Source organism: Oncorhynchus masou, chromosome 18 (assembly GCF_036934945.1).
Source record: "Oncorhynchus masou masou isolate Uvic2021 chromosome 18, UVic_Omas_1.1, whole genome shotgun sequence".
NCBI lineage: Eukaryota > Metazoa > Chordata > Actinopteri > Salmoniformes > Salmonidae > Oncorhynchus > Oncorhynchus masou.
This window is the reverse complement of record NC_088229.1, coordinates 60,597,862-60,622,893: the sequence shown is the minus strand read 5'-3', so window position 1 is coordinate 60,622,893 and position 25,032 is coordinate 60,597,862. Positions and strand designations below refer to the sequence as shown.

Sequence of the window (25,032 nt, the reverse complement as noted above, 5' to 3'; positions counted from 1 at the left end):
ACCTGCGGAATCGTCTGAGACCAGCCACCTGGACAGCTTCACCTGCGGAATCGTCCGAGACCAGCCACCTGGACAGCTTCACCTGCGGAATCGTCTGAGACCAGCCACATGGACAGCTTCACCTGCGGAATCGTCTGAAACCAGCCACCTGGACAGCTTCACCTGCGGAATCGTCTGAAACCAGCAACTTGGTCAGCTTCACCTGCGGAATCGTCTGAAACCAGCCACCTGGACAGCTTCACCTGCGGAATCGTCTGAGACCAGCCACCTGGACAGCTTCACCTCCGGAATCGTCTGAAACCAGCCACCTGGACAGCTTCACCTGCGGAATCGTCTGAGACCAGCCACCTGGACAGCTTCACCTCCGGAATCGTCTGAAACCAGCCACCTGGACAGCTTCACCTGCGGAATCGTCTGAGACCAGCCACCTGGACAGCTGATGAAACCGAGGAGTATTTCTGCCTGTAATAAAGCCCTTTTTTCTTCAATTAACTAATTTCCTTATATTAACTGTAACTCAGTAAAATTGTTTAAATTGTTGCAAGTTGCGTTTATATTTGTGTTCAGTGTAGATTCTGAATAAACGTCCCTTAAGCAAATAAAAGTCAGAATTTCCTAAATATTGTACAAATCTAACGAGTTCACCATACTATCTCAAATCTATTATTAATAAACTATCGTATATTCGCTGCCAGAGAGAAAATAAATCTACTTTAAATTACGGAAAGTGAATATCCATTTCTAACTTTTCATACATGTCATTGTAGGTTATCACTAATTTATATACAAATATTGAGAAAAAGGTCATACAAAGACAAAACTTTTGTAAATGTATAATTAGATCATAAAACACCGTGGCCAACGGTAGACTCGCAAAATGGAGAAGAATATATAATTCAACAACATCAGCTATAATTCACAATGCTCTACAATGTATTTGTAAACAGACAGCATTATGCTATGAACAGGGCCCAAGTCACTGTAGTACTTAGATTAGCCAATGACTGCTTTAGTCTACTGACATGGATTGTACTGTAAGAAGGGAGACACTTTCTTCTGGAACAACAAAGAACCTACACTTACGGGGGGGGGACACATGAATTTCACACGGGAACACAGTGTTCTAAAAACACGTTTTAATGTGATCTTACGTGAAGTTAATGTGATAACGTGACAACATGGAAAGCAACATGTGACTACATGAAACTACACGTGAAGACGTGGTGGTCCAAAAAAAACTTTTCACATGGCATTTTATGTGAAATCATGTGGTTTTTCTGTAAGGGTACATCTGTAGGTTCAGTGCCAGTCTGTGGCTAGCAAAGCTGGCCAAGTGACACCTGATGACTCACTTTCAGCACTATCCCTATCACTCTCCCTCAATCAATGTTTAACAAGCTGCTGGCTTTGGCTTCTAATGTTCCAAACACTAATTGGATTCGGGTTGCAATACCCATGGATTACTATCTAAAGTTGTATGACTAGTTTTGTACTAAATAGGGGTTGAAAGAGAGCACAAGCCTAAGTGTTCAAGATCAACACTAGTGGAAATATTATGCTATTAATAATTAAGGCTCAGCTAATACGGACACGGTCTAGATTCTAAACCACTTGGCAATGGCAATGTCCAAGTCTCAGCAGCTTGCACAACGCATTTCTGTGGTCCGACTGTTTTGTTGTTTAACCAACCTAAACATTACACTATTCTCATATGTAACAGAAAGACATCTCTCTACATAAGCTAACATGTTTTCAGCTAAACACTACTTTAAATGACCATTTAGAATAAGAGGCAAAAACTCCCACCGAAGGTTTTCATAATGGACGTTTCCTACTCAACAACTTTAAACATGAGCAGAGTTCTTTGAAGATGACTTCGAGGCCTGGGTAGGTTTTTATACACCATGACAAAATACTGCTAAGGGCGTAAGGCCAACATAAGTTATCTTAATATCGCTTGCTACTGTACATTTGTCAGGAATTGACCAACTGTATTCAGGTGTACTATATGTATTTGAATAACATTGGTACACCCACTGAATTTACGATCCTCATTCACTGAAACCAAATGCCAGAGATAAGCATGGTATTCTGTGTGGTTGGACTAAACAATGCCTATCATGTACAGGTATTCACTGGAAAGAAAGAACTGTTTGCGTGCCCGTAGAACGATGTGTTTTTTCCATGTAGGCCTACTCTTAACAAAACAAAAACACAAAAACTTTAACCCTCATCGTTATAGGTTTTCATTTGTAAAATATATTTACAATAGTCCATCCTCCTTCTGAACTTAAGTGCCAAAAAAGCCCTACGCTATATTTTTCCTAATCCACTATCATGCGAGTACCTACAATTTCATAAGACTGTAATGTTGTTACACAATCAAACAAATAAAGTCCTGTGCTCTGTACCAGTCAGATCACACATAAACGTCACATTGCTCCTGTGCAACAGACCTCACACACATTGAAAAACACTTGTGTTCTTTGCTACCTACTGTGCTAACAAACTAGGATGGCGCACATACTTTGGTTTTTACTTCTAATAAAAAACAATATGCAGTATCTCTAATGGTTGTACATTGAAACCCTGTCAGTCATAAGTGTAATTAATAAATCTTCTCTGCACTTACTAAAATCCACTGAAGCCATTCATATTTGATTATAGTGCATTTTGTGGATATGAAAATGCTCCACTAAGTTCTTTTCTCCCTTTCATTGCCAAAATTTCCGTTGGGGGGTTATCTAAAGCTGTGTGAAAGACTCTGGGAATTCATTTCAAACGAACATTCATCTCAATTATCACAACCTCTCTTCAATCGGAGTAAACTGAGTGTCAGTTCTGAACACAACACTTTGTGCTTTTTCTCAGTTCTCAGTTTCCGTTTCCCCTTTTTAAATACGCTTGTTTTGTGTTTGTTGCCATGTTGTTGCCATGATGACTCTGCTCAAAGAGTGTAAATATATGCTATGTGGCAAACTCCCGGTATCTATCTGTACTTGGTACCTTATTAAAACACCAACATTACAACATGTCATAACACATTTATAGCCTTTGTATCAACTGAAGGGATAGTTTGAGATTTTGTCAATCAAGCCCTATTTTCTACTTACCCAGTCGGATGAAGTCATGGATACAATGTTTATGTCTCTACGTGCAGTTTGAAGGAAGTCTTTAAGCCCATACCCATGCACTACAATCTATTATTGTTGAATATACAATACTTAGAACAGGGATCATCAACTAGACCCAGCCGCGGGTCGATTCTTTTCTTGAGGGGATGGTCCGGGGGCCGGAACATAATTACTAATAATTTGTAGACTGCAAATTGACCGCAAGAAGCCCAAACAGATATGTCTGACTAAACATAATAATTTCACATGTCTCTCTATTATGCGTGGGAATACTTGGGAACAGATTTGTTCAATTGAAATCACTTGGGAGCTGATTTCCTGGTGTTTCTACAGTCTTTTATGTCCTACAATGAAAATCTCAGAAAACTTGAGGGGACAAATAAAACCACCCAAGGGCCAGTTGGGGAACCCTGACTTAAGAGTATGCAATATGTATGCACAAATGTTTTCCATGAACATGAATCGCCTAACCTGCTTTTCATCTTCTGCCCTAAGGGTCCCAACTGAAATGTAAATACAACAGATTCACAAAGCTGGAATTAGCTTTGGGGCCTGAGCATGTCTACTCTGCACTGTAGATTAAAGACTGCAATGTGAACAGACGTTTACTCTGGTTCAAATCAGAGCAAGGCAATCTAAATATGGAAATGATCAGATAAAATAAGTGTTGCTTAAACTTTCCAAACTCAGACTGAGTGGTCAGGGGGGGGCTAAATATAAACCCTGTGGTCCCTCCTGTCTGACCACTGCAACAGTCAGAGCAAATCCCGAGCTAACCTTTTCTCTAGCAGTCTGTCTGAGAGGATGAGCCTTGCGAGGACAAGATGCTAAAGAAATGTAGAGTTCTAATTCTAGAGCGCATCCATAACTGAGTGACATAACTTCCAAAATGTCTCCCTGGGTGCAAAATGTCTGAGTCTCACTTTTCTCAGGATCAAACTGCTCCAAGGTTTCTCCTCTCCACATTGTAACTCAATCTCAATACATCTCATACTACTGTATGTCCTCAAAGGCGTCACTTGCAGTGTTCTCTGTGAATTAAATCAAATGGACATAAAAGGAACCACAAATAAACACCACAGCACAGCTTCAATAGGACCACATAGGAGCTCGGACCCAGCCGAGCCCTGTAAGTCAATTCTGTGTTGTTTATCGCCCATAGGTTTCATTTAGCAGAGTGCTCAATAGCCCTGTGAGCCAGAGAGGGGCCATGGATCCCTATGGGCTGGGGGCCAATGCGGAGGGGCCTGATACTCTGTGTTTACAGTCCACAGGGAGATGGAGGAATGGCGGTGTCCTCTTCCGCCCCATCAGTACTTGTTAATGCCAAAGATCCGAACTCCGTGAAGCTGGGGGAGCTTGGGAATGAGCACGGTCATCAGGGAGACCGTGTTGACCACAAAGTGGGCCCGGTCATACTTGGTGTAGAAGCTGGTGAGGATGTAGCTAGGGGGAGAGGGAAAAAGTATGAGGAAGAGAAAGAAAGGGTAGGTCAAAGAAAGACTGGAGCTGGGTGAAGGAGATCATTTTAAAAGGTATTGTCTGGACAACTACAGGTATCTGTTTTTTTGGTCGACAGTTACGTCTTTCCAATTCACAATGCCACATGTGAACATATCAACTGTTATGGAGGACTTTTGAAGATCAAAGTGACAAGGACTAAAATAAAAATGTAATGTAAAATGTAAGAGGACGTATCTGCAAATAGATCCATCATGGTTCATTGACCAAGCATTAGTGACAAACCATCTGTCAGCAGTGTCTCTAAATAGAGCCTTCCGCTGACAGCAGGCACCACAGCAGCCCAGACTCCCCACTGCCCAAAGACTGGCTGGACGAGGCTGCTGAAGTCATTAACAAGGACAGTGAGAAAAAAACTGTACTTAAAAAAATAGGCTAATGCTTCACTTCACAGTCCTATCACTGCTAAAATACCATTGCAACACATTGCATTAAATTATACTTTATAAATGACTATAAGTAGTAAACAGACTATTATTTTCTAAATAGTCTATAAAGAACAAGGTAGTGTTGATGTACTTACAGGACGATAGGAGTGATGGTGAGGAACTTGCGTGAAGCAGTGAACTGTACACCATAGTCCATCTGCTCCCAGTATGTGTAGAAGCGAGCCTTGCTCTGGTCCGGAGTTTCAAACGGGGTTCCTTTCACCAAGTGTAACAACAGGTACATGCACTGCAAAACACACACACACACACACCACAGAATAGTCAGTCAGGAAAGCTGTTATATAAAACATTGTACGGGTAAAAGAGATACTGTGAAATTGTCAGTAGCCTAGAACCGCAAATCGGTTTAGTTTGGAAAAGGATGTGGAAGCTGATGTGTTCTGTGACTTTTCATAGCAATGAAAATGCCACAAAAAGAGACAAACGTTCCAGACTGCCCCATGGACTATTGCTTATATTCACTTTCACTCAGCACACTCCTAGTGACTGTGCAGACTGCAGAGTAGTTTGCTTATGGAGACTACCATTGTGTGCAATAACAGTGACTGGACCATCCACCTACAGTACTTATGTTATACAGTGGGTGAGATACACTGGTGGCCCTAGGCGTAGCCTACTAAGGTGCCTACTACCCACCAGGTTGTGTATGAGGTTGGTGAGCGTCCAGACCACGGGCACACTGGCGAAGGGGATGCTGAGCAGGATGACGTGCAGCAGGCCGATGCCCAGGAGGTAGGAGAGCCAGATGCCCCGGCTGTTCATTACCCGTGTGTTGGGGTTCACCTCGCTGTGTGCCGTGCCCACGTTCATGATGTCACGTTACCACGCTCCTCGTCTGCTTGGGGTCAACGTTGAGTGGTGGGAACAGAAGGGTGTGTGTAATTCCTTTCGGTATGCCAGCAATTACGAATGATGAAAGCAATGCGACTAAGTTACAGCTTGACTATTCCATCCATGCACTGTTCATTATTAGACCCTATTGGGAGGGGGTGGAGTCCCTAGATAGGCTAAATTTAGTTGGAATGTGGTGCTGAACTAGGTTTTGTGTAACTTTGAGGAGGGGGAGTCTTGCAGAAATGTAGCAGAAAGTAGATTAGTTTTGGTCACACAGTATATTGGATACTCTTTAAGCACCAAAAATAGTAATTAAATAGCTATGAGAATTACAACATAGTCATGACCCAGCATGTAGTGCAGACTGATTCAACTCACATTCTTTCAGTTCTTCCAGAACTTTCCATTATTCAATTGAAATATGACATTATGATCTACGATATTGCATCATGCACTAGGACTACTGTATTCCAATATCAATAATAAGTAAATAAAGTAGCCAAATCAAACAAGATAATACTTACAGGAGAAAATGGCTTCAATCGCACTTTTAGCTTCAGTCCGTTATATCGCTGTTTTCCTCTTATTCACTATCGCCTTCTCTGGTTAGGTAATTGGCATCAATAGGTCAGACTGCTATATCGTTTCGATTAGTCATTAATTCAAATACCTTCTTATTGCTTTCTTATGCAATGTTATTCAAGTATTCTTCAGTTTATAGCCCGACATTCAGGCTAAACAGTTCCACTTCCACTACCAGCCAGCAATTCATGTAGAACGTCATCATTTTCAGAGCTCCACATTTGGACGTTGTTTTTTTTTTATTTTTTATTGCTCTTAGCACTGATTGGTGTCTTTACATCACATGGGTAAAATTGACCAATTCAAATGGAATGCGTTGAAAACGTCACAGGAACAGGAGGGCGAGGGCATTTTTCATGGGTGCAGAAAGGCACATTTTGAAAATAAGTGTTACATTTCAAGCATTATAAATTACTATTATCAGTAGGTCAACCTTTGATATCAAAACGAATGGTAGAGCTTGATTTTTATTGTACACAAATCACCAAGTATTCACTGATAAATTAGATAGTAATTGGTCATTACACAGTAATAACCATTTCATATATTATTTGTTTCTTAGGAATTAATCAAATAGAGCACCACAGGCACCATTTGCTTCTGCATTTGCATTGCTAGCTCTTTGGTGTTCTGAGTATCTGTATAACACTTTGTGACAACTACTGACCAGAAAAATGGCGCCGACAGAGAGGGCTGCCTCGCTTCTAGTCCTTAGGAAACTCTGCAGTATTTTGTTTTTTTTTAATGTATTATTTCTTACATTGTTTACCCAGAAAATCTTAAGTGTTATTACATACAGTCAGGATTATTTTTTACAAGCATTTTGTTACACTCAAAATAAGGGGAAAGGGGGATACCTAGTCAGTTGTACAACTGAATACATTCAACTGAAATGTGTCTTCCGCATTTAACCCAACCCCTCTGAATCAGAGAGGTGTGGGGGGCTGCCTTAATTAAACATCTTTTGCGCCCGGGGAACAGTGGATGAACTGCCTTGCTCAGGGGCAGAACGACAGATTTTTACCTCTGCTAACCATGTGTATGTGACCAATAAAATTAGATTTGATGTAAAAAAGGCTTAATAAAATACATTTAATTTGGTAAGCTACCAACATAGTTACCAATTGAGTTATATTCTTTGATGTAAGAAAAGTAGGCCTACCTAACATGTCATCAAGTACACTACATGACCAATAGTATGTGGACACCCGGTTGGTGAACATCTCATTCCAAAATCATGGGCATTAATATGGAGTTGGTCCCCCCTTCACTATTCTGGGAAGGCTTTCCACTAGATGTTGGAATGTTGCTGAGGGGACTTGCTTCCATTCAGCCACAAGATCATTAGTGAGGTCGGGCATCCCAAAGGTGTTCGATGGGGTTGAGGTCAGAGCTCTGTGCAGGACAGTCAAGTTCTTCCAAACCGATCTGGACAAACCATTGCTGTATGAACTTCACTCAGTGCAAGGGGGCATTGTCATGCTGAAACAGGAAAGGGCCTTGCCCAAACAGAATCGTCTAGAATGTCATTGTATGCTGTAGCGTTAAGATGTCCCTTCACTGGAACTAAGGGGCCTAGTCTGAACCATGAAAAACAGCCCCAGACCATTATTTCTCCTCCACCAAACTTCACAGTTGGCACTATGCATTGGAGAAGATAGTGTTCTCCTGGCATCCACCAAACCCAGAGTAGTCCGTCAGACTGCGGTGAAGCGTGATTCATCACTCCAGAGAACGCGTTTCCACTGCTCCAGATTTCAATGGTGGTGAGCTTTACATCACTCCAGCCGACTCTTGGCATTGTGCATCTTGATCTTAGGCTAGTTTGCAGCTGCTCGGCCATGAAAACCCATTTCATGAAGCGATCGATGAACAGTTCTTGTGCTGACGTTGCTCCCAGAGGCTGTTTGGAAATAGGTAGTGAGTGTTGCAACCAAGGACAGAAGATTTCTACGCACTATGAGCTTCAGCACTCAGCGGTCCCACTCTGTGAGCTTGTGTGGCCTACCACTTCACAGCTGAGCCGCTGTTGCTCAGAGACGTTTCAACTTCACAATAACAGCACTTACAGTTGACCGGGGAAGCTCCTAGTAGGGGAGAAAATCGACAGACGTGTTGGCATCCGATGATAGATAAAAATAAAATAAAAAAAAGGTAAAAACATTTTTTTTTAGAAAAGGCTGTTGCGCAGCAACTCACTGACTTCCTGAAGACAAACAATGTATACGAAATGCTTCAGTCTGGTTTTAGACCCCATCATAGCACTGAGACTGCACTTGTGAAGGTGGTAAATGACATTTTAATGGCATCAGACCGAGGCTCTGCATCTGTCCTTGTGTTCCTAGACCTTAGTGCTGCTTTTGATACCATAGATCACCACATTCTTTTGGAGAGATTAGAAACCCAAATTGGTCTACACAGACAAGTTCTGGCCTGGTTTAGATCTTATCTGTCAGAAAGATATCAGTTTGTCTCTGTGAATGGTTTGTCCTCTGACAAATCAACTGTACATTTCGGTGTTCCTCAAGGTTTAGGACCACTATTGTTTTCACTATATATTTTACCTCTTGGGGATGTCATTCGAAAACATGATGTTAACTTTCACTGCTATGCGGATGACACACAGCTGTACATTTCAATGAAACATGGTGAAGCCCCAAAATTGCCCTCGCTAGAAGCATGTGTTTCAGACATAAGGAAGTGGATGGCTGCAAAATTTATACTTTTAAACTCGGACAAAACAGAGATAATTGTTCTAGGTCCCAAGAAACAAAGAGATCTTCTGTTGAATCTGACAATTAATCTTAATGGTTGTACAGTCATCTCAAATAAAACTGAAGGACCTCGGCGTTACTCTGGACCCTGATCTCTCTTTTGACGAACATATCAAGACTGTTTCAAGGACAGCTTTTTCCATCTACGTAACATTGCAAAAATCAGAAACTTTCTGTCCAAAAATGATGCAGAAAATTGAATCCATGCTTTAGACTACTGCAATGCTCTACTTTCCGTCTACCCGGATAAAGCACTAAATAAACTTCAGTTAGTGCTAAATACGGCTGCTAGTATCCTGACTAGAATCAAAACATTTTATTATATTACTCCAGTGCTAGCCTCCCTACACTGGCTTCCTGTCAAGGCAAGGGATGATTTCAAGGTTTTACTGCTAACCTACAAAGCATTACATGGGATTGCTCCTACCTATCTCTGATTTGGTCCTGCCGTACATACCTACACGTACGCTACGGTCACAAGATGCAGGCCTACCAATTGTCCCTAGAATTTCTAAGCAAACAGCTGGAGGCAGGGCTTTCTCCTATAGAGCTCCATTTTTATGGAATGGTCTGCCTACCCATGTGAGAGACGCAAACTCGGTCTCAACCGTTAAGTCTTTACTCATCTCATCTCTTCAGTGGGTCATATGATTGAGTGTAGTCTGGCCCAGGAGTGTGAAGGTGAACGGAAAGGCTCTGGAGCAACGAACAGCCCTTGCTGTCTCTGCCTGGCCGGTTCCCCTCTTTCCACTGGGATTCTCTGCTTCTAACCCTATTACAGGGGCTGAGTCACTGGCTTACTGGTGCTCTTTCAAGCCGTCCCTTGGAGGGGTGCGTCACTTGAGTGGGTTGAGTAACTGATGTGATCTTCCTGTCTGGTTTGGCGCCCCCCTTGGGTTGTGCTGTGGCGGAGATCTTTGTGGGCTATACTCGGCCTTGTCTCAGGATGGTAGTTGGTGGTTGAAGATATCCCTCTAGTGGTGTGGGGGCTGTGCTTTGCTTTGGCAAAGTGGGTGGGGTTACATTGGGGCGGCAGAGTAGCCTAGTGGTTAGAGCGTTGGACTAGTAACCGGAAGTTCGCAAGTTCAAATCCCCGAGCTGACAAGGTACAAATCTGTCATTCTGCCCCTGAACAGGCAGTTAACCCACTATTCCTAGGCCATCATTGAAAATAAGAATTTGTTCTTAACTGACTTGCCTAGTTAAATAAAGGTATATAAAAATAAATATCCTTCCTGTTTGGCCCTGTCCGGGGGTGTCATCGGATGTGGCCACAGAGTCTCCTGACCCCTCCTGTCTCAGCCACCAGTATTTATGCTGCAGTAGTTTATGTGTCATTGGGCAAGGGTCAGTTTGTTATATCTGGAGTACTTCTCCTGTCCTATCCGATATCCTGTGTGAATTTAAGTGTGCTCTCTCTAATTCTCTCTCGGAGGACCTGAGCCCTCAGACCATTCCTCAGGACTACCTGGCATGATGACTCCTTGCTGTCCACCTGACCGTGCTGCTGCTCCAGTTTCAACTGTTCTGCCTGTGATTATTATTTTTTGACCATACTGGTCATTTATGAACATTTGAACATCTTGGTCATGTTCTGTTATAATCTCCACCCGGCAGTAGGCCATTCTACTGCCAATGTTTGTCTATGGAGATTGCATGGCTGTGTGCTCGAGTTTATACACCTGTCAGCAATGGGTGTGGCTGAAATAGCCAAATCCACTAATTTGAAGGGGTGTCCACATGCTTTTGTATATAAAGTGTATAATATGTAGCCTACATGTGTAACTGCCTTTTCATATTGATATTAAATAGATAGATGAATACTAATGGGAAAAGTAGGCCAACGGTAAAATAAAGTGTTACAAAATAGATATTTTTGCCAAATTGCACAATTTGATCAAAACAAATAGTCTAGCTCTTCAGAGAACTCTGACGTCCTTCCAATCATAATTTGATATTTATGCACAAAGAAGGACATTGACTCCTATATCTGGTGGGACAGTGGAGGCTACTCTAGGCTAGAAGCAGTGAGAATGATTGACGAGGTTGATGCCTGAGACTCCCAAATCAAAGAAGATCAAGAGTGTCATGTTCTAGATCCTCAAATAAGTCCAAACACTAATTTAGGGAACACCGTTCCCTAAAGCTGAAGGGGTCAGCTATGTTCCATTTAACTGGGTGGTTATGTGATACCCACTGTTTTCTAAGGATACCCCAGAATTGAGTGGCATTAAACAGGTTTGGCCAGCTGACAAGGTATTATCTCATGATCATAGCTCTGGGTGGTGTGTTAGAGATGTAAACTTAGATCTACCGTCACATGCAAATACAGAACAATGCTCTGAGATCCCAGCTGGCATTGGAAACAATGAGAAAAACCATAACAGCGCCGAAGACTCCTATCAAGTCATGGCCATATCATAATAGCTATACTTTTGTCGTGGTTATCAAAGCTAAGTAAATGATAATATATATATTTTTGGGGGGGTACTTTTTACCCCCTTTTTGTGATATCCAATTGGTAGTTAAAGTCTTGTCCCATCGCTGCAACTCCCGTACAGACTCGGGAGAGGCGAATGTCAAGGGCCATGCGTCAACTGACACAGTGCTCGCTTAACCGGGAAGCCAGCCGCACAACTGGCAACAGTATTCAGCTTGCAGGTGCCCAGCCCGCCACAAGAAGTCATTAGAGCACAAAAGGACATTATTTACTGCTGCCCTTGAACTATTTGTTATTTTTATCTCTTACTTTTTTGGGGGGTATTTTCTTAATTAAAAATGCATTGTTGGTTAAGGGCTTGTAAGTAAGCATTTCACTGTGAGGTTGGCCAAACCCTCCCCTAACTCAGTCGACTCTGGGCCAATTGTGCGCCGCCTCATGGGTCTCCCAGTCATGGCCGGCTGTCATACAGCCTGGGATCGAAACCAGGTCTGTAGTGATGCCTCAAGCACTGCGATGCAGTGCCTTAGACCGCTGCGCCACTTGGGAGGCTCCTAAGTACATTGGTGAGACGTTCTTTTTTGTACATTTTTAAAGCTCACCCTGAAGTGTTCTGGCAACATCACGAACACAGGCTAGAATTCTTTTTCAGGAAGGGCGTATTCAATATATATTTTCAATGCCTGGGGGAGAAGGAGCAAGGTATTGCTCGTTTGTATAAATCAACCTTATCGTTATAATTTGATAATGTGTTTGTTGTACATGCTACGATTGACTTATGCATCTAATTTGTAAAATATAATATCCATAATAATTCTCAGAGGTGACAACGTTCTCGTCATGAAACATTTCTAACCTTTCTGCCATAAGGAATCCTTAATGTATAATGTAATATGTAGGCTGAAGCATGGGCCTAGATCTTCAGCCCACTGTGGATATCTTCCATGTTTTATTGTAAACCTACAGTACGATAAACACTCAGTCTGACGTGGGTGGAAATGTGATCCCTGACCTATAACAACTCTGGCTACTTGGGTGGATGATCAAATTGAAGCTTCAAAGTCCTTGTGGTCTTTTTTCCTCTTCCATCTCGTTTTCTAACACACGTTTAATAGTTGTTCAGATGTGTTTTGGAGCAGATTACATTTCTATACTCTCTGGTCCCTCGAGGCTCTCCCAGTGAGGCTTTACAATGTAACATGTTAATAGGACAGCTTTTAATGACGAGATACCTTTCATGCTTAGATTCACTTTTGGCATTATTGTCTCTCTTACTCTCTAGGGCCTTCGTTTCTGTAACATAAACACAATTTTGCCCACTCCGATTCAAGGCTAGAACTACTTTGTTTTTTTCCCTAGTGGTTCTAATGCGTCTGACCTGATGTGTATTTTGATAGTGTTTCTATTTCCCTTTTGAATGTATTGTGTTGTTTACAAGGTGTTTTCCAATTAATTTGGACTATTGGCTGTTCTGTGACCACTCCCTCTTCAATCAGGGTTGATTGGAATATGCTTTGATCAAAAGAAAATACATTGTACAGCAGGGGCGCAACTTTGGTTTTAGAAGTGGAGGGGAACTCTTTTTTTAAATATAGATATTTTTTTACATCCAGTCGGATAAACACTCCAAATAGCCTACCCGACCACTTGGAGGCGTCTGCATGGTCCTAAAGCAAACCTTTGCCTCGTTTTGTATCACATTCCAATGATAAATCTGGGGGGGGCGTCAAAAATACAATTTCAGAATGTGGGCAGCAGTGAAAGTTGCGCCCCTGTTGTACAGTATCATTCTAATTTTGTGCTACCTTATGTAGGCCATGCAGATGAAACACATCAAATTTTTGAATCTTTGTTCCATAGAACATGCCATACAAATGAAGGCATTTCAATTAATTATATGAAGAATGCCTTGGTTCACCTTCTTCTTTTTTACCAAAGAGCACCTTCTATTTACAAAAGACATACTATTGTAGACCCTAGCAGCGCTTCCCTTCCTTCTATTTTCTACATGGCCAATTTTGACTTTGCAGCTGGCCTATCTAAGGAGATATCGCTCAGTTCTGCCTTCAGGACAAGAATAATGACAATAAACATTAACTAGCCCCTAAGAATCCCATGTGACCAGTAGATGTCACCATCCTCACATTTACAACTGGTCGCTTCCTCCCTCTGGGATTATTCTGACTGAGAGTGAATGGTACACCTGCAGTGAGAACCAATTGAACATGTAGTCAAGTTAAATGTGAAAGTGGACAGGACAGGACAGGTATGTTGGACATTCGTCATAAGACGTATGATAATGTAACAGAAAGGCGTGATGCTGGGTAGTATGCTCATTGTTCATGCAGTCCATTATACAACCCCATGTCTCTGCCCAACTCTTCATTCTGTCACCCTCTGCCAAAATACAACTTAAATCAATCCCTTGTTATTTGAATTGTAAAACTAGCCATACGTAGACATTTTTAGTTAAAGCAAAACTAAGTTTGGACACTACAAGATGAAAGGACACATTTGCTATTGGCTCTGAGATGTGGCATCACCTTGAAATACAACACAACACTGTTACTGGAGTACTATAACTTCCAACACTGACCTCCCATCAACCTTTGAATTCAGCAGCACATTTGTATTGATTCAAGATAACATTGCATTTCACTAACAAATGCTACAGTGCTAGCTATAGTTTCTTTTCACTGACTGGGAAGGCATATAGTGCTGACATTGGAGAAGGAGAAGACTTGACATTGGAGAAGGAGAAGACTTGTGACCCGGGCCAGGAGAATGCTGCTAGCTATCGGTGCTGGAGAAGTCTGTCGCAGGGAGTCCATTATTGGCCCTGGAGGAAGCTGGGGATTAGAACACCAAAGAATTTCAATAAAATAAGTGTCTGTTTGGGGGGCGGGGGGGGGGGGGTGGCTCCTTCATTGTCCCATCAGTGACTGAGAGCGAAAAGAGGGGAGTGGGAGAAGCATTGTGTTTGCAGAGCCCTCTGAGGAAGGTGGTTATTAGGGGGGATGGCAAGAGGGCTGGCTGTTGACTTTGTCTTGAAGAGTGCGAACAAAGTCGCTGGTACATAGCCCCTCTTCTCTCTCGGTCTCTGTTCTCTCTCTCTGTTCTCAGACCACCTTGTTTACGAGTGCCATGAATACTGCCCCTCCACTCTGAGACCCCCGCCACCCCCAAACCTGCACGGCGGCTCATTGTGGGGCTTAAGTGCCCTTTAATTAGGCTTGGGCTCAGTGTCCGACTGAAGACCGCCAGCCGAGGGTTTAAGGCTCTTCCCTCCCTGTGTGACAGTGGCTTGGCCTTCCACACCAACAGGGGATCCTGCTGCATAGCTAAAGGATGAAGTGTTTGCTGCTCTAATGAAAAAGGTTTGTTTGGGGGAGAGTTCTTGTCGCTCTTTGTCCCCAGCTTACAAAAATCCTTGACAAAGGCTGCAGCGATATTATCCAAATGCTCCCATTTCCAGGACACGTTAGCATTATAGCGTTCGGGAGATCCAGAGCAGATGGATGAGGATGCAGTCTCTGGATACAGAGAGGCCTACTGGTAAAGTGCGCCAGACATTCATGACAGCACACAACACAAGATGCGTTTCCGTTGCAGATGGGACACATGTGCAACATCGTTGCATTGTCCTGGAGTGAAACAAAAAAACTGTGAGACATTGAATTGTATCTCTGTCAAACACATGTAGAGGCACAGGTGCATGCACACGAACACAAGCAACACACATAAACACACACCATTGTTATTGTGATGGAGCGCATTTCATTATCATATCAGGGCAAGACACAGGACTCCAAGTATGACAGGGGGAGACGGGCATTGAGAACTGACTGAACTGCACTGGCTAAATGAGTAATTTCTGGAAACCCCATTGGGTCAGGAGCTTACAGAGTTAGGGATTTGAAAGAAAGACACAGAGGAAGGAGAGAAAATGGGAGCGAATGAAATAAACAAAGACAGAAAGATGGTCTAAGAAAGAACTAATGAAAGAAAAGAAGTGTGTGAGGGGAGGGCGGAGTTGGGCGTGTTCAGAAACTTTTTCGCTACAGCCCAGTGTGTGTAGACACCCTCCTAATCCTGGTTTTATTGGCTGCCTGTGTCCGGCCACATTGGTCGGATTGAGTGGGAGTGGGCGGGAGGCGGGGGGCTGAACACATGTCCTTCCTTTGTAGTAATACGCTGATCAGGCCTGAGAAAGAGCCGGACTTGGTTACAGCCTTTCTCAGGTCACCGTAGAAACCAGCACAGCAGGGGTCCTCTATGTGTGCCCCCCCTCCTTGGCATATACTGATACAAGTACATAGTCTCTCTCTCACTTACACACAAATGCTTGAGGACGAGCACACGCATGCACAAGAATAGACACGCACGCATGTTTTATGTCACTATTGAGTTTTTGACATACATCCATACATTACGTATATAACAAAGATTAAACAAGTTATGATGTTTCACAGAATAGCCTACTTCTCAGGCTGTCATGAGTCATCTTCAGAGAGAGATATAGATACGTATGGTATCAGACAGACGTAGCATCTTAATTTGATCACCCTGTTGCTGGAAACTTTAACTTGTAGTGTATTTGTGGTTAAAAAAGGCTTCGGAAGTTTGTAATTTTCCCTTATGAAAAATGGCTCAATCCCTACAAAAATTACAATTAATTATAATCCACATAATAATGAGCATTTTCTGTTGCTGCAGGAGTATCTACCTGCTGTAATAAACTGGCTCAAATTAAGATCCTACATCTGCACAATGAAAAACTCTCCATGGGTCACAGTTCAGGACCAGGTTTCATAGAGTTGTAGATTCTAACTGTAAATTTCCAGACAGTTTATCACATTGTGGCTTTGACCTGCAGGGAAACGTGGTTTCAATGTTGTTCAGATGCAGACCGCAGACCATTCCATCGCCTCCGATCGTAAATTGTGCACTTGTCACATTCCCCATCCATCCATCGTTGGCCCCGCGAAGCGTCGATCACTCCTCAAGAATGCTGAGCTCGGCACATTTTCAAACTCGTTCACCGTAGCACAGGACAATGTCTGTGATCGAAAGCAGACCTTAGTTCCTTGTCGTGAGCCTCACAGATACATACCCCATCTTGACGGGTACGTATACAAGGCCGCATGTCATTACTGTCAATATGACTCACATTTTTTTTTGTGGATAGTGACTGATGTTTTCTTTTCTCAAGCCAGGCGATATTTGGTCCCAAAGTGCATCGGTCACAGCTTCTTTGTTGTGGGGGAAGAAAACAGGAGGAGAGCGAGGAGTGTATTCTGTGACTGACCTCTAGGCTGGGGTCACTGGGCTCTGTCCCTGTAGTAGGTAGGCAGCTCTCCCCTCCAGAGGGCACACTCCCAGCCCCTACTGTGAAACCTTTCAGCCCCTTCCTTCAGCCCCTCCGGCACTCACTCCCTCCTGCCCTGGGGTAGAGCATGACCACCACCACCCCCAGGCAGCACATCAGTTGTCACCAGACAAACCTTACCCTGGGGTACATTTCATAGCCACACCAGAGAAGACGAGAGAGCTTTGATTGGTGGTAACCAATAGGGTTTATTTTAGGGATGTTGAGAGGTAGTAGTATAAATGAGGTTTGGATGAAGGGCCAACATGATCCTCATGGGTACTGCATGCAGAACATTAAAGCCGTGACCAATTCCTCTTTGAGGCACCTGTGCCACTATGTCTACATCAGTACAAAAGCTACAACAGATCATCAAGGAAATAATTTAGACAAGTTTAGTCAATTAATAATGTTTCTCAAAAGGATGATTACTTCAGTGAATAGCTGTGTGTCTCGTAAGAAATATAACGGTTGAATTAATCTCACGGTAAATCACTTTTAAATAACTCAGATTGATCTTGTTTTGACTCAGGCGTGATGTCACGGCATTGTGCAGTGTTTCTGTTAGAAAGAAAACACCATCTGAACACACAGAATCATAAGAACATAGAGGAACCACTAAGAGCATTAGACATCATTCTCTAACCACACGATGCAACACACTGGCAAAACTCTAATAACAAGCTGTTCAACCGAGAATAGATTTTCTCTCTATAGGGGAAACATAAGAAATGTATCAATTTCCGCTAACGTACTGCAGTCTTTTCATGGGTTCATTTATGTTTTTGCTGTTGTGGTACAGTACATCAATATGCCTTTGTTGAAAATAAAACGTTTCCCTAAGTCTTGATATAAATAAAAGAGCATTTAACCCCGTGACTCAACAAAAGTGTGAAGTTTGTAATGTCACAAATCAGTTTCCAAACATCTAAATTGACTTTGGGTTAGTTCTAGAAATAGTGCCCCCTTCTCCCTCCTCTCTCCGACTACTGCCTGCCCCACAGCCCATCAAAATGACAATGGTATTGATGTAAAATGTGTCACCTTTGGCCCACTACAGCATATAAACTTGCGTGACTGGGTCGACCACCATGTTTTATGGCTTTATTGTGTCTCCTTTTATGTCCTCTTGTCGGTGTGGGAGGACAACAATTTAGAAAATCCACTGTAAATGTCTCCCTGTGTGCGTGACAGAGAAAGGGTGTGTGGGTGCACTGTATGCACATATATCCGGATCAATTAGTCAGGGCACAACCCCTTAAAAATGGAGTCAACACTTCCTCCCCCCGTATGCCCTCCTCTCCGTTGTCAATCCCAAAGCCTCCATGAAGAGGCAGGCCTTACATCCTTTCACCTATCCTCAGCCACTTTAGGGAGTGCTTGCTTTGAATTATCATGGATGAAATAGATTGAATAAGAACTCTACCTTTTTCCTCTGTCCCTCCCTATACCTCCCCTCTCATTTTCCCTCCCTCTCGCCCTCCCTCTTTCTCTCTCTCTTTTCACATTACCAGGGGGTGGTGTGTGATTGACAGATGGGAACAAATATTTTTTTTCGTAACCTAAGGCCATCCTCTGTGATTGGCTTGCCAGCTGACATCTCCAAACCTCGCTCGTCTTCCCCCCCTTTAATATTGGGCCTGTGGATGAGGCATCCTGAGGGAGAAAAAAAGTGGAGAGAAAAAGATATCTACCTTAGGAAAGAACCTCAGAGAGGGAGGGAAGGAGAGGACGGGTAGGAGCGTGTGTGTGCGTTTGTGTATGTGTGAGAGAGAGACTTACTCTCTTAACTACAAGGAGCCAGACACACTTCCCTGGCCCGACTCAAAGAAGGGGGAAAACAGGAGTTGTTTTTTTTGTTGCTTCAATTTCATTTAAATTCCCCTCCCTCAACAATCAAGCTTTTGCTAAAGCTTCTCCTCCAGGAAGCCTGTTCTTCATTCCCCATTGGACATTCTATGTATTGATCCATTTCCACTCCTATCACCACAAGGCATAACTCATGGATTTGTACCTGATTGGATATATGATGTGTGTGTGGTTGTCCAGCTGGCGGGTGCTTGGAGGTTATCCCATCTGGTGGTGAGTACAATCTAGAGTTTCAGCATCAAATCCTAGAGCTGCTATAGACGTTTGGTCAATGATCATTTTTAGAGGGCAGAATACAGTGCACTTTCAGTTGACTGCGTGGAAAAATGTTCCAGCCCAGTCCAAAAGAATCTTAACCTCAAACACTGGTGTAACGGAAAAGGCTTGCCGTTCTTTTCCTCTTCACTAAGGTCCATTTATCTTATTAGATAAATGTTGTGATGCTAAGGAGGTTGGAATTGTAGTTTTGAACATAAAGCTTATTCAATATCTATAGGGATTTTTTTTAAAGGAGCCTATGGATGGCATGTCTATGAAAATTGTCTCTGAATATTGGCCTGGAGCGTTTCTAAATAGCGGTTGGAATTAGTGTAATTATTGGTTTAGATAATGTCTCCATCCTCCAAGGACAATGACAACATTGAACATCTTCAGGACAAACTAAAATTGTATAAACTCAACCAAACATTTTGTGAGTCCAAATGTATAAGTACTTAGTTGATTTTGTTAAATAAAACTATAATTTTATATTTGGAGTCATACAATCAGGACCTTTTAAGTCAGCGTCATTTTGTTTTGTTTTGCCATTGTGGGTCCATATTCTACATTCTGGCCGTCGGCCCCCAATCATGCCGTGTAACTCTTCATTGTTAACTGAATGTTCTTCATTGGTTTTGTTTCGAGGGAGTTATTCACAAAAAGTGTTAACTGTTTAGTACCATCAATAGTGTTTGAAATTACTCTCATTTTGAAATTCTCCAAATCAATGAAATCAACAAATTTGTGAGACTGCCACAGTGTCAGATCTAATTGATACATAAATGGTTATAATACATTTTAATATACTTAATATAAACAATAATTAAGCATATACTTTGCCATTGAATTAGTATTGCAATATTTCCGAGGTCTATGGGAGTTTGTTGGTGTCATGATACAATCAGGTTATGCTCTGTAGGGCTTTTACATGTCTTTGTTGAAATATTCCAGAACCCATTTGGCACCCTCACATGAAATGTAGAGGATCATCTCATTACAAATTCAGCTTTATGCATCTAACCTCATAGACCTTGCTCTTTTGTAACATGAAGTATTTTATTTTTGAGATATTTGTAAGTAGGTGTATGACAAAGCTTCTTTGGATCCCGACACAATACTTGTCAGAGCTACTGCACTTTTAGTAGCCCAGTTAGCATGTGGTCCCACAGCGGTCCTGCCCAAACCACCAGCATCTTCTGGTTTCATTTACAGAGAGGGGAGCTGCCAAAGACACAGGCCACAGGGCTGAAGTGTTAATGGCAGAATGACTTTACACCCACTCCCTTGATTCAGCACACAGCATAACAAAGACACCAGGATTCTCTGTCTGAATTACCTGCAGCTGTTCTCTGCTCAAGGAGCTTACATGACACTGGTGTAATGTTCAGCTCCGGACAATGCGCACCACCTTTGATTTTGATAACTCATTTGAAGTGGAGGGTGGGAGAGGTGGAGAGGGAGAAAAGATGAAATGGCCTTGTATAGCTTCAGGTGGTCAGACAGGTGCTGAGGAATGGATGTCATGGGGCGCTGTCACTGTCGTCGTGGAGCGTTGTCGAGCAAATCCAAGAGCGGATAAAACAACGAGATGGGTATGTGGTGCGTCAAGGGAGAGGGTGCTAAGTTTCAGCGAGCCAGGGCTCCTTTCAGCTTCAGGGCGATGACTTGGTCGTAAATTCTCCAGCCAAGTGGGGAAGGGAGGGGAGAAGGAGTTTTGACTGCACCATGCCTGGCAGCCAGTCACACAATCAGAAGATGGGGTGTCAAAAACAAAACAGAGCATAAATAACTCTGGAGATGTACATATGCACAGAGGAAGATGTGATAGAGTGAAATAGCTAGCTAATGAAGGGGTTTGGAGAGGAGCTGGAGCTGCCACACAAAATATACCCCCCCCCCCCAAAAGCAGATAAAAGATAACAGTATGTTCCAAGAGGGCTCTGTATTTTATTTAACCTTCATTTAACCTTTATTTAACTAGTCAGTTAAGAACAAATTCTTACTTACAATGATGGCCTACCCCGGATGACGCTGGGGCAATTGTGCGCCGCCCTATGGGACTCCCAATCACGGCCGGATGTGATACAGCCTGGATTCGAACCTGGGACTGTAGTGACGCCTCTTGCACTGACATGTGTGCCCACTCGGGAGACCGCTGCGCCACTCGGTAGACTGCTGCGCCACTCGGTAGACTAGAGCCATCTGATAAAGGTTTTGGCAGCCTGATGCCCATCTCTAATATAAATGTGTGGTTTTGGAGAAAAATCTGTGCTTTTTTTACTTTGTATAGTATGTCTATTACTCACCTCTTACGCTATACATAAATATAGCACATCTCACAAGTGTCATCTTAAATATCAAGTATTTTGGAAAAGATTGTGGCAAAGCCCTGTACTGCTTCCATACTGTATGGTGTCTTTTGCCAGGCTATAAAACTGGGATGTATGAAAATCTTTTCTCACAGAATTTTGCGCCTGTTGTCGTTCATTGTCATCAGTCTTGTCCTGGAGGCAGAATTAACTGATTTCCCCTTAGATAGGCCAGCTGCAAAGTGATTGGAGAAAAAGGTTTGATACGTGTCAACTTTGTATTCTACACTATACTATACCTACAGTAGGCCTAAGTGTTTGTCATCATGGTAGAATGATGAGAACAGCAACTTAAAAAGATCTTGACAAGTCATCAATGTAGTTTAGGATGAGCCCATCACACATTCAAATACCATCAACGCTTGGTGTACACACAGGTAATCCCTAAATGAAAGCGCTAAAGCTAACCTGTCAGCCACTTCAGTTTGTATTCATGTGGCCATGATGAGTGAACGTCGACACTCCACATCGCCCATGTCTTACCCGTTAGAAACTCTTCAAATACCAACCTTGGTGGAACAAAGATTTGAGGTGTACATTGCCGCAGAACCGCTAAACATTTAAATCCAGCAGACTATTACCCCACTTAATATTCTGGTATTCATGGCCACTCTTCTGTTACAGAGGGAACCAGAGAGAGGATGTCACCTATGGAAACTGTATGTTACTATTCAAACTGACAGCTGTGGCTGTAGCTTTTAATGCCAGTTTTTAGCTGATCAGTGTAGCCTCCGGTAGCACCAATTTCAACACCGCCCTAGTCGGCATAATCACATCAGTTGCATGGAATCCACTTCCTGCAGGTCAGAGTGGGGATATGTGGAGCACCAAAACTATCTATTTGCTACAATCGTGACAGACAAATACAAGACATTTGTCAATACCACAGACATGGAACACAGGAAATTGCAGAAATATGATGAATGAATGAAAATGGAATGTAGGAGAATATAACACAATAGATCTGGTAAAAGATAATACAAAACAAAACACTATTTTGTATTTTTTTGTACCATCATCTTTGAAATGCAAGAGAAAGGCCATAATTCCAGCCCTTCGGAAATGTAGATTTTGGCCACTAGATGGCAGCAGTTTATGTGCAAGGTTTTAGACTGATCCAATGACTCATTGCATTTCTGGTCAAAATGTTGTATCGAGACTGCCCAAATGTGCATATTTTTGTTTATTAATAACTGTTCATGTTCAAAACTGTGCACTCTCCTCAAACAATAGCATGGTATTCTATCACTGTAATAGCTACTGTAAATTGTATATTGCAGTTAGATTAACAATAGTTTAAGCTTTCTGCCAATTTCAGATATGTCTATGTCCTGAGAAAGTTTCTCATTACTTACAACCTCATGCTAACTGCATTAGCCTACGTTAGCTCAACCGTCCCGTGGGCGGGACACCGATCCCGTAGAAGTTACAATTGCTCTTTTGGATGGAAATTTATGAGAAATCACTGTGGAAAAATTACACTTCATTTTCCCTGCTGTAAAACAGTATATCGTGCAGATATATCGGTATCAGTACGTTTCGCCCCCCAACCAATCAGAATCAAACCCAAAAAAATCACATCAGTTGGGCCCTATATAGAAGGTTAGGTAGGTAGGTAGGCAGGTAGGTAGGTAGATATATATATATAATATATATTATATATATATAATATATATATATATATATATATATATATATATATATTATATATATATATATATATATATATATATATATATATATATATATATATATATATAGAGAGAGAGAGAGAGAGAGAGAGAGAAAGTCTAAACACTGATTCCCTCTGTGATATGTGGGTAGCAGAGTAAATGATATGGTCAATCTTCTCTAAGTCATGCCTACCATACACATCCCCTGTCCTGCCCACCCCTGCCCTCTATGTGCAGGGCAACTCTTGTGGCTTAAATGCGGGCTCTAGGGTCCATCTCTGGGTCTCTGGAATGTCATTATGTGACTGTGACCCCCCCTCTGAAGGGGTCACTTTAATGATCCTCAGTGCGAGAACCTCCTCCGTCTGCAATCCTGGTGTGAAAAGATCAAGGATGTTCAGACATTATATTGAGCAGTGCAATGGGAGGGAGGGGAAAGAAAAGGGGAAATCCTTACAGAATGTTATTATTAATATTAAGACCGGTAAGGTTCCATAACAATGGCAGCCATACAGGCGGGTGTTAAAGACATCCCTAATGCCTGTGAGAATTATCTATGGGTAGTATAGTGACTTCGCCAGACAGAGTTCTGTACCATGTGAAATGCAAGTTTATTTTCTGATTTGGCTAACCTCCATTCTGTACAGTAGATATTGGACTAGCCTACATCACTTGAGCAGGTGGATAAGGTTCCCTATTTCTGCCCCAGTTTGGGTTATATTGTGCTGTGGTTCCTTTGCCACAGTGATAGCTACAGTAGCTAGCTAACTGCTTGAATTGCAATCGATGTACGTCATCCGAGTGAGCTAACACTCAGTTGACACAAAAAGAGCCTGACACCTGACTGTCCAGCTCTACAAAACAAACCACTGGCATGACGTTATCCAGTCTAGCCAGACGGTTGGGAGAGAGGTTCAAAGGAGGCTGGTAGTTCAAAGTAGTAAAGGAGATTCCTAATCTCTGCATATCATCAAAGAACATGTGATGACAAAGTCCCACAGTGCAGGGATATTACCTGCGTTAAAACACAGGTCAGGACAATTCCTCAAAGAAAAATAGGCCAAAACGCCAAGAGGCACAGGAGTCCTCAGGGGCACACACATGGACTGAGAAAGAGAGAGAGAGAGAGAGAGAGGGGGAAGTTATAAAGAGGGAAGGAACAAACTCCTTCACTCTGAAACAGAAACCCACATACACACCACAGTATAAACCTTCATTGGCCAGAATTGCCCATTTTTATAGCTCCTGTTTGAAAATCTGCTACTGGGCTCCCGAGTGGGGCAGCAGTCTAAAGCACTGCATCTCAGTGCTAGAGGCATCACTACACACCCTGGTTCGAATCCAGGCTGTATCACAACCGACCGTGTTTGGGAGTCCCATAGGGCAGCGCACAATCGGCCCAGCCTCGTCCGGGTTAGGGTTTGGCCGGGGTAGATAAGAATTTGTAAATAAGAATTTGTTCTTAACTGACTTGCCTAGTTAAATAAAGGTTAAATAAAATAAATAAATACTGGGCAGTAGCTAATCATGAACAAGAAGCAACCTTTAGACAGGCCTAGTGACTAATTAGTATTGGTCACACCTGTGCACCCTAAATGCTTAATTATAGTCAAACCTTCCCAGGTTATGTCTCAGGTCATACATGTATGCGTAACACAAGATTCCAGCTACACTATATATACAAAAGTACATGAACACCCCTTCAAATTAGTGAATTCGGCTATTTCAGCCACACCTGTCGCTGACAGGTGTATAAACTTG

At 42.5% G+C, this 25,032-nt stretch overlaps 2 protein-coding genes across 5 annotated transcripts in view; one reads left to right on the top strand and one right to left on the bottom strand.

The window, feature by feature from the left end:
- Positions 1-820: 820 nt before the first annotated feature.
- On the bottom strand, positions 821-6,725 carry LOC135505033 (ORM1-like protein 3). Of its 4 annotated transcripts, none has more exons than XM_064924053.1 (5): positions 6,463-6,725; positions 5,741-5,989; positions 5,179-5,330; positions 4,881-4,978; positions 821-4,580 (listed from the first exon to the last, which is right to left on the bottom strand). In XM_064924053.1, the coding sequence occupies exons 2-5, from the start codon at positions 5,912-5,914 to the stop codon at positions 4,513-4,515; spliced, it is 492 nt and encodes a 163-aa protein (XP_064780125.1). In that variant the 5' UTR covers positions 5,915-5,989; positions 6,463-6,725; the 3' UTR covers positions 821-4,512. The 4 variants fall into 4 exon arrangements, with proteins under 4 accessions (XP_064780125.1, XP_064780124.1, XP_064780123.1 ...); XM_064924052.1 differs by having other exon boundaries at positions 5,741-5,942; XM_064924051.1 differs by having other exon boundaries at positions 5,741-5,939.
- A 12,098-nt stretch (positions 6,726-18,823) lies between these two features.
- The window catches only part of LOC135505032 (proto-oncogene Wnt-3-like), a 29,478-nt gene continuing 23,269 nt past the window's right edge, over positions 18,824-25,032 (top strand). The window contains exon 1 of the mRNA XM_064924050.1: positions 18,824-19,184. Within this exon, the coding sequence (XP_064780122.1) occupies positions 19,105-19,184 (80 nt within the window). The 5' untranslated portion in view covers positions 18,824-19,104. The remainder of the gene's footprint in view (positions 19,185-25,032) is intronic.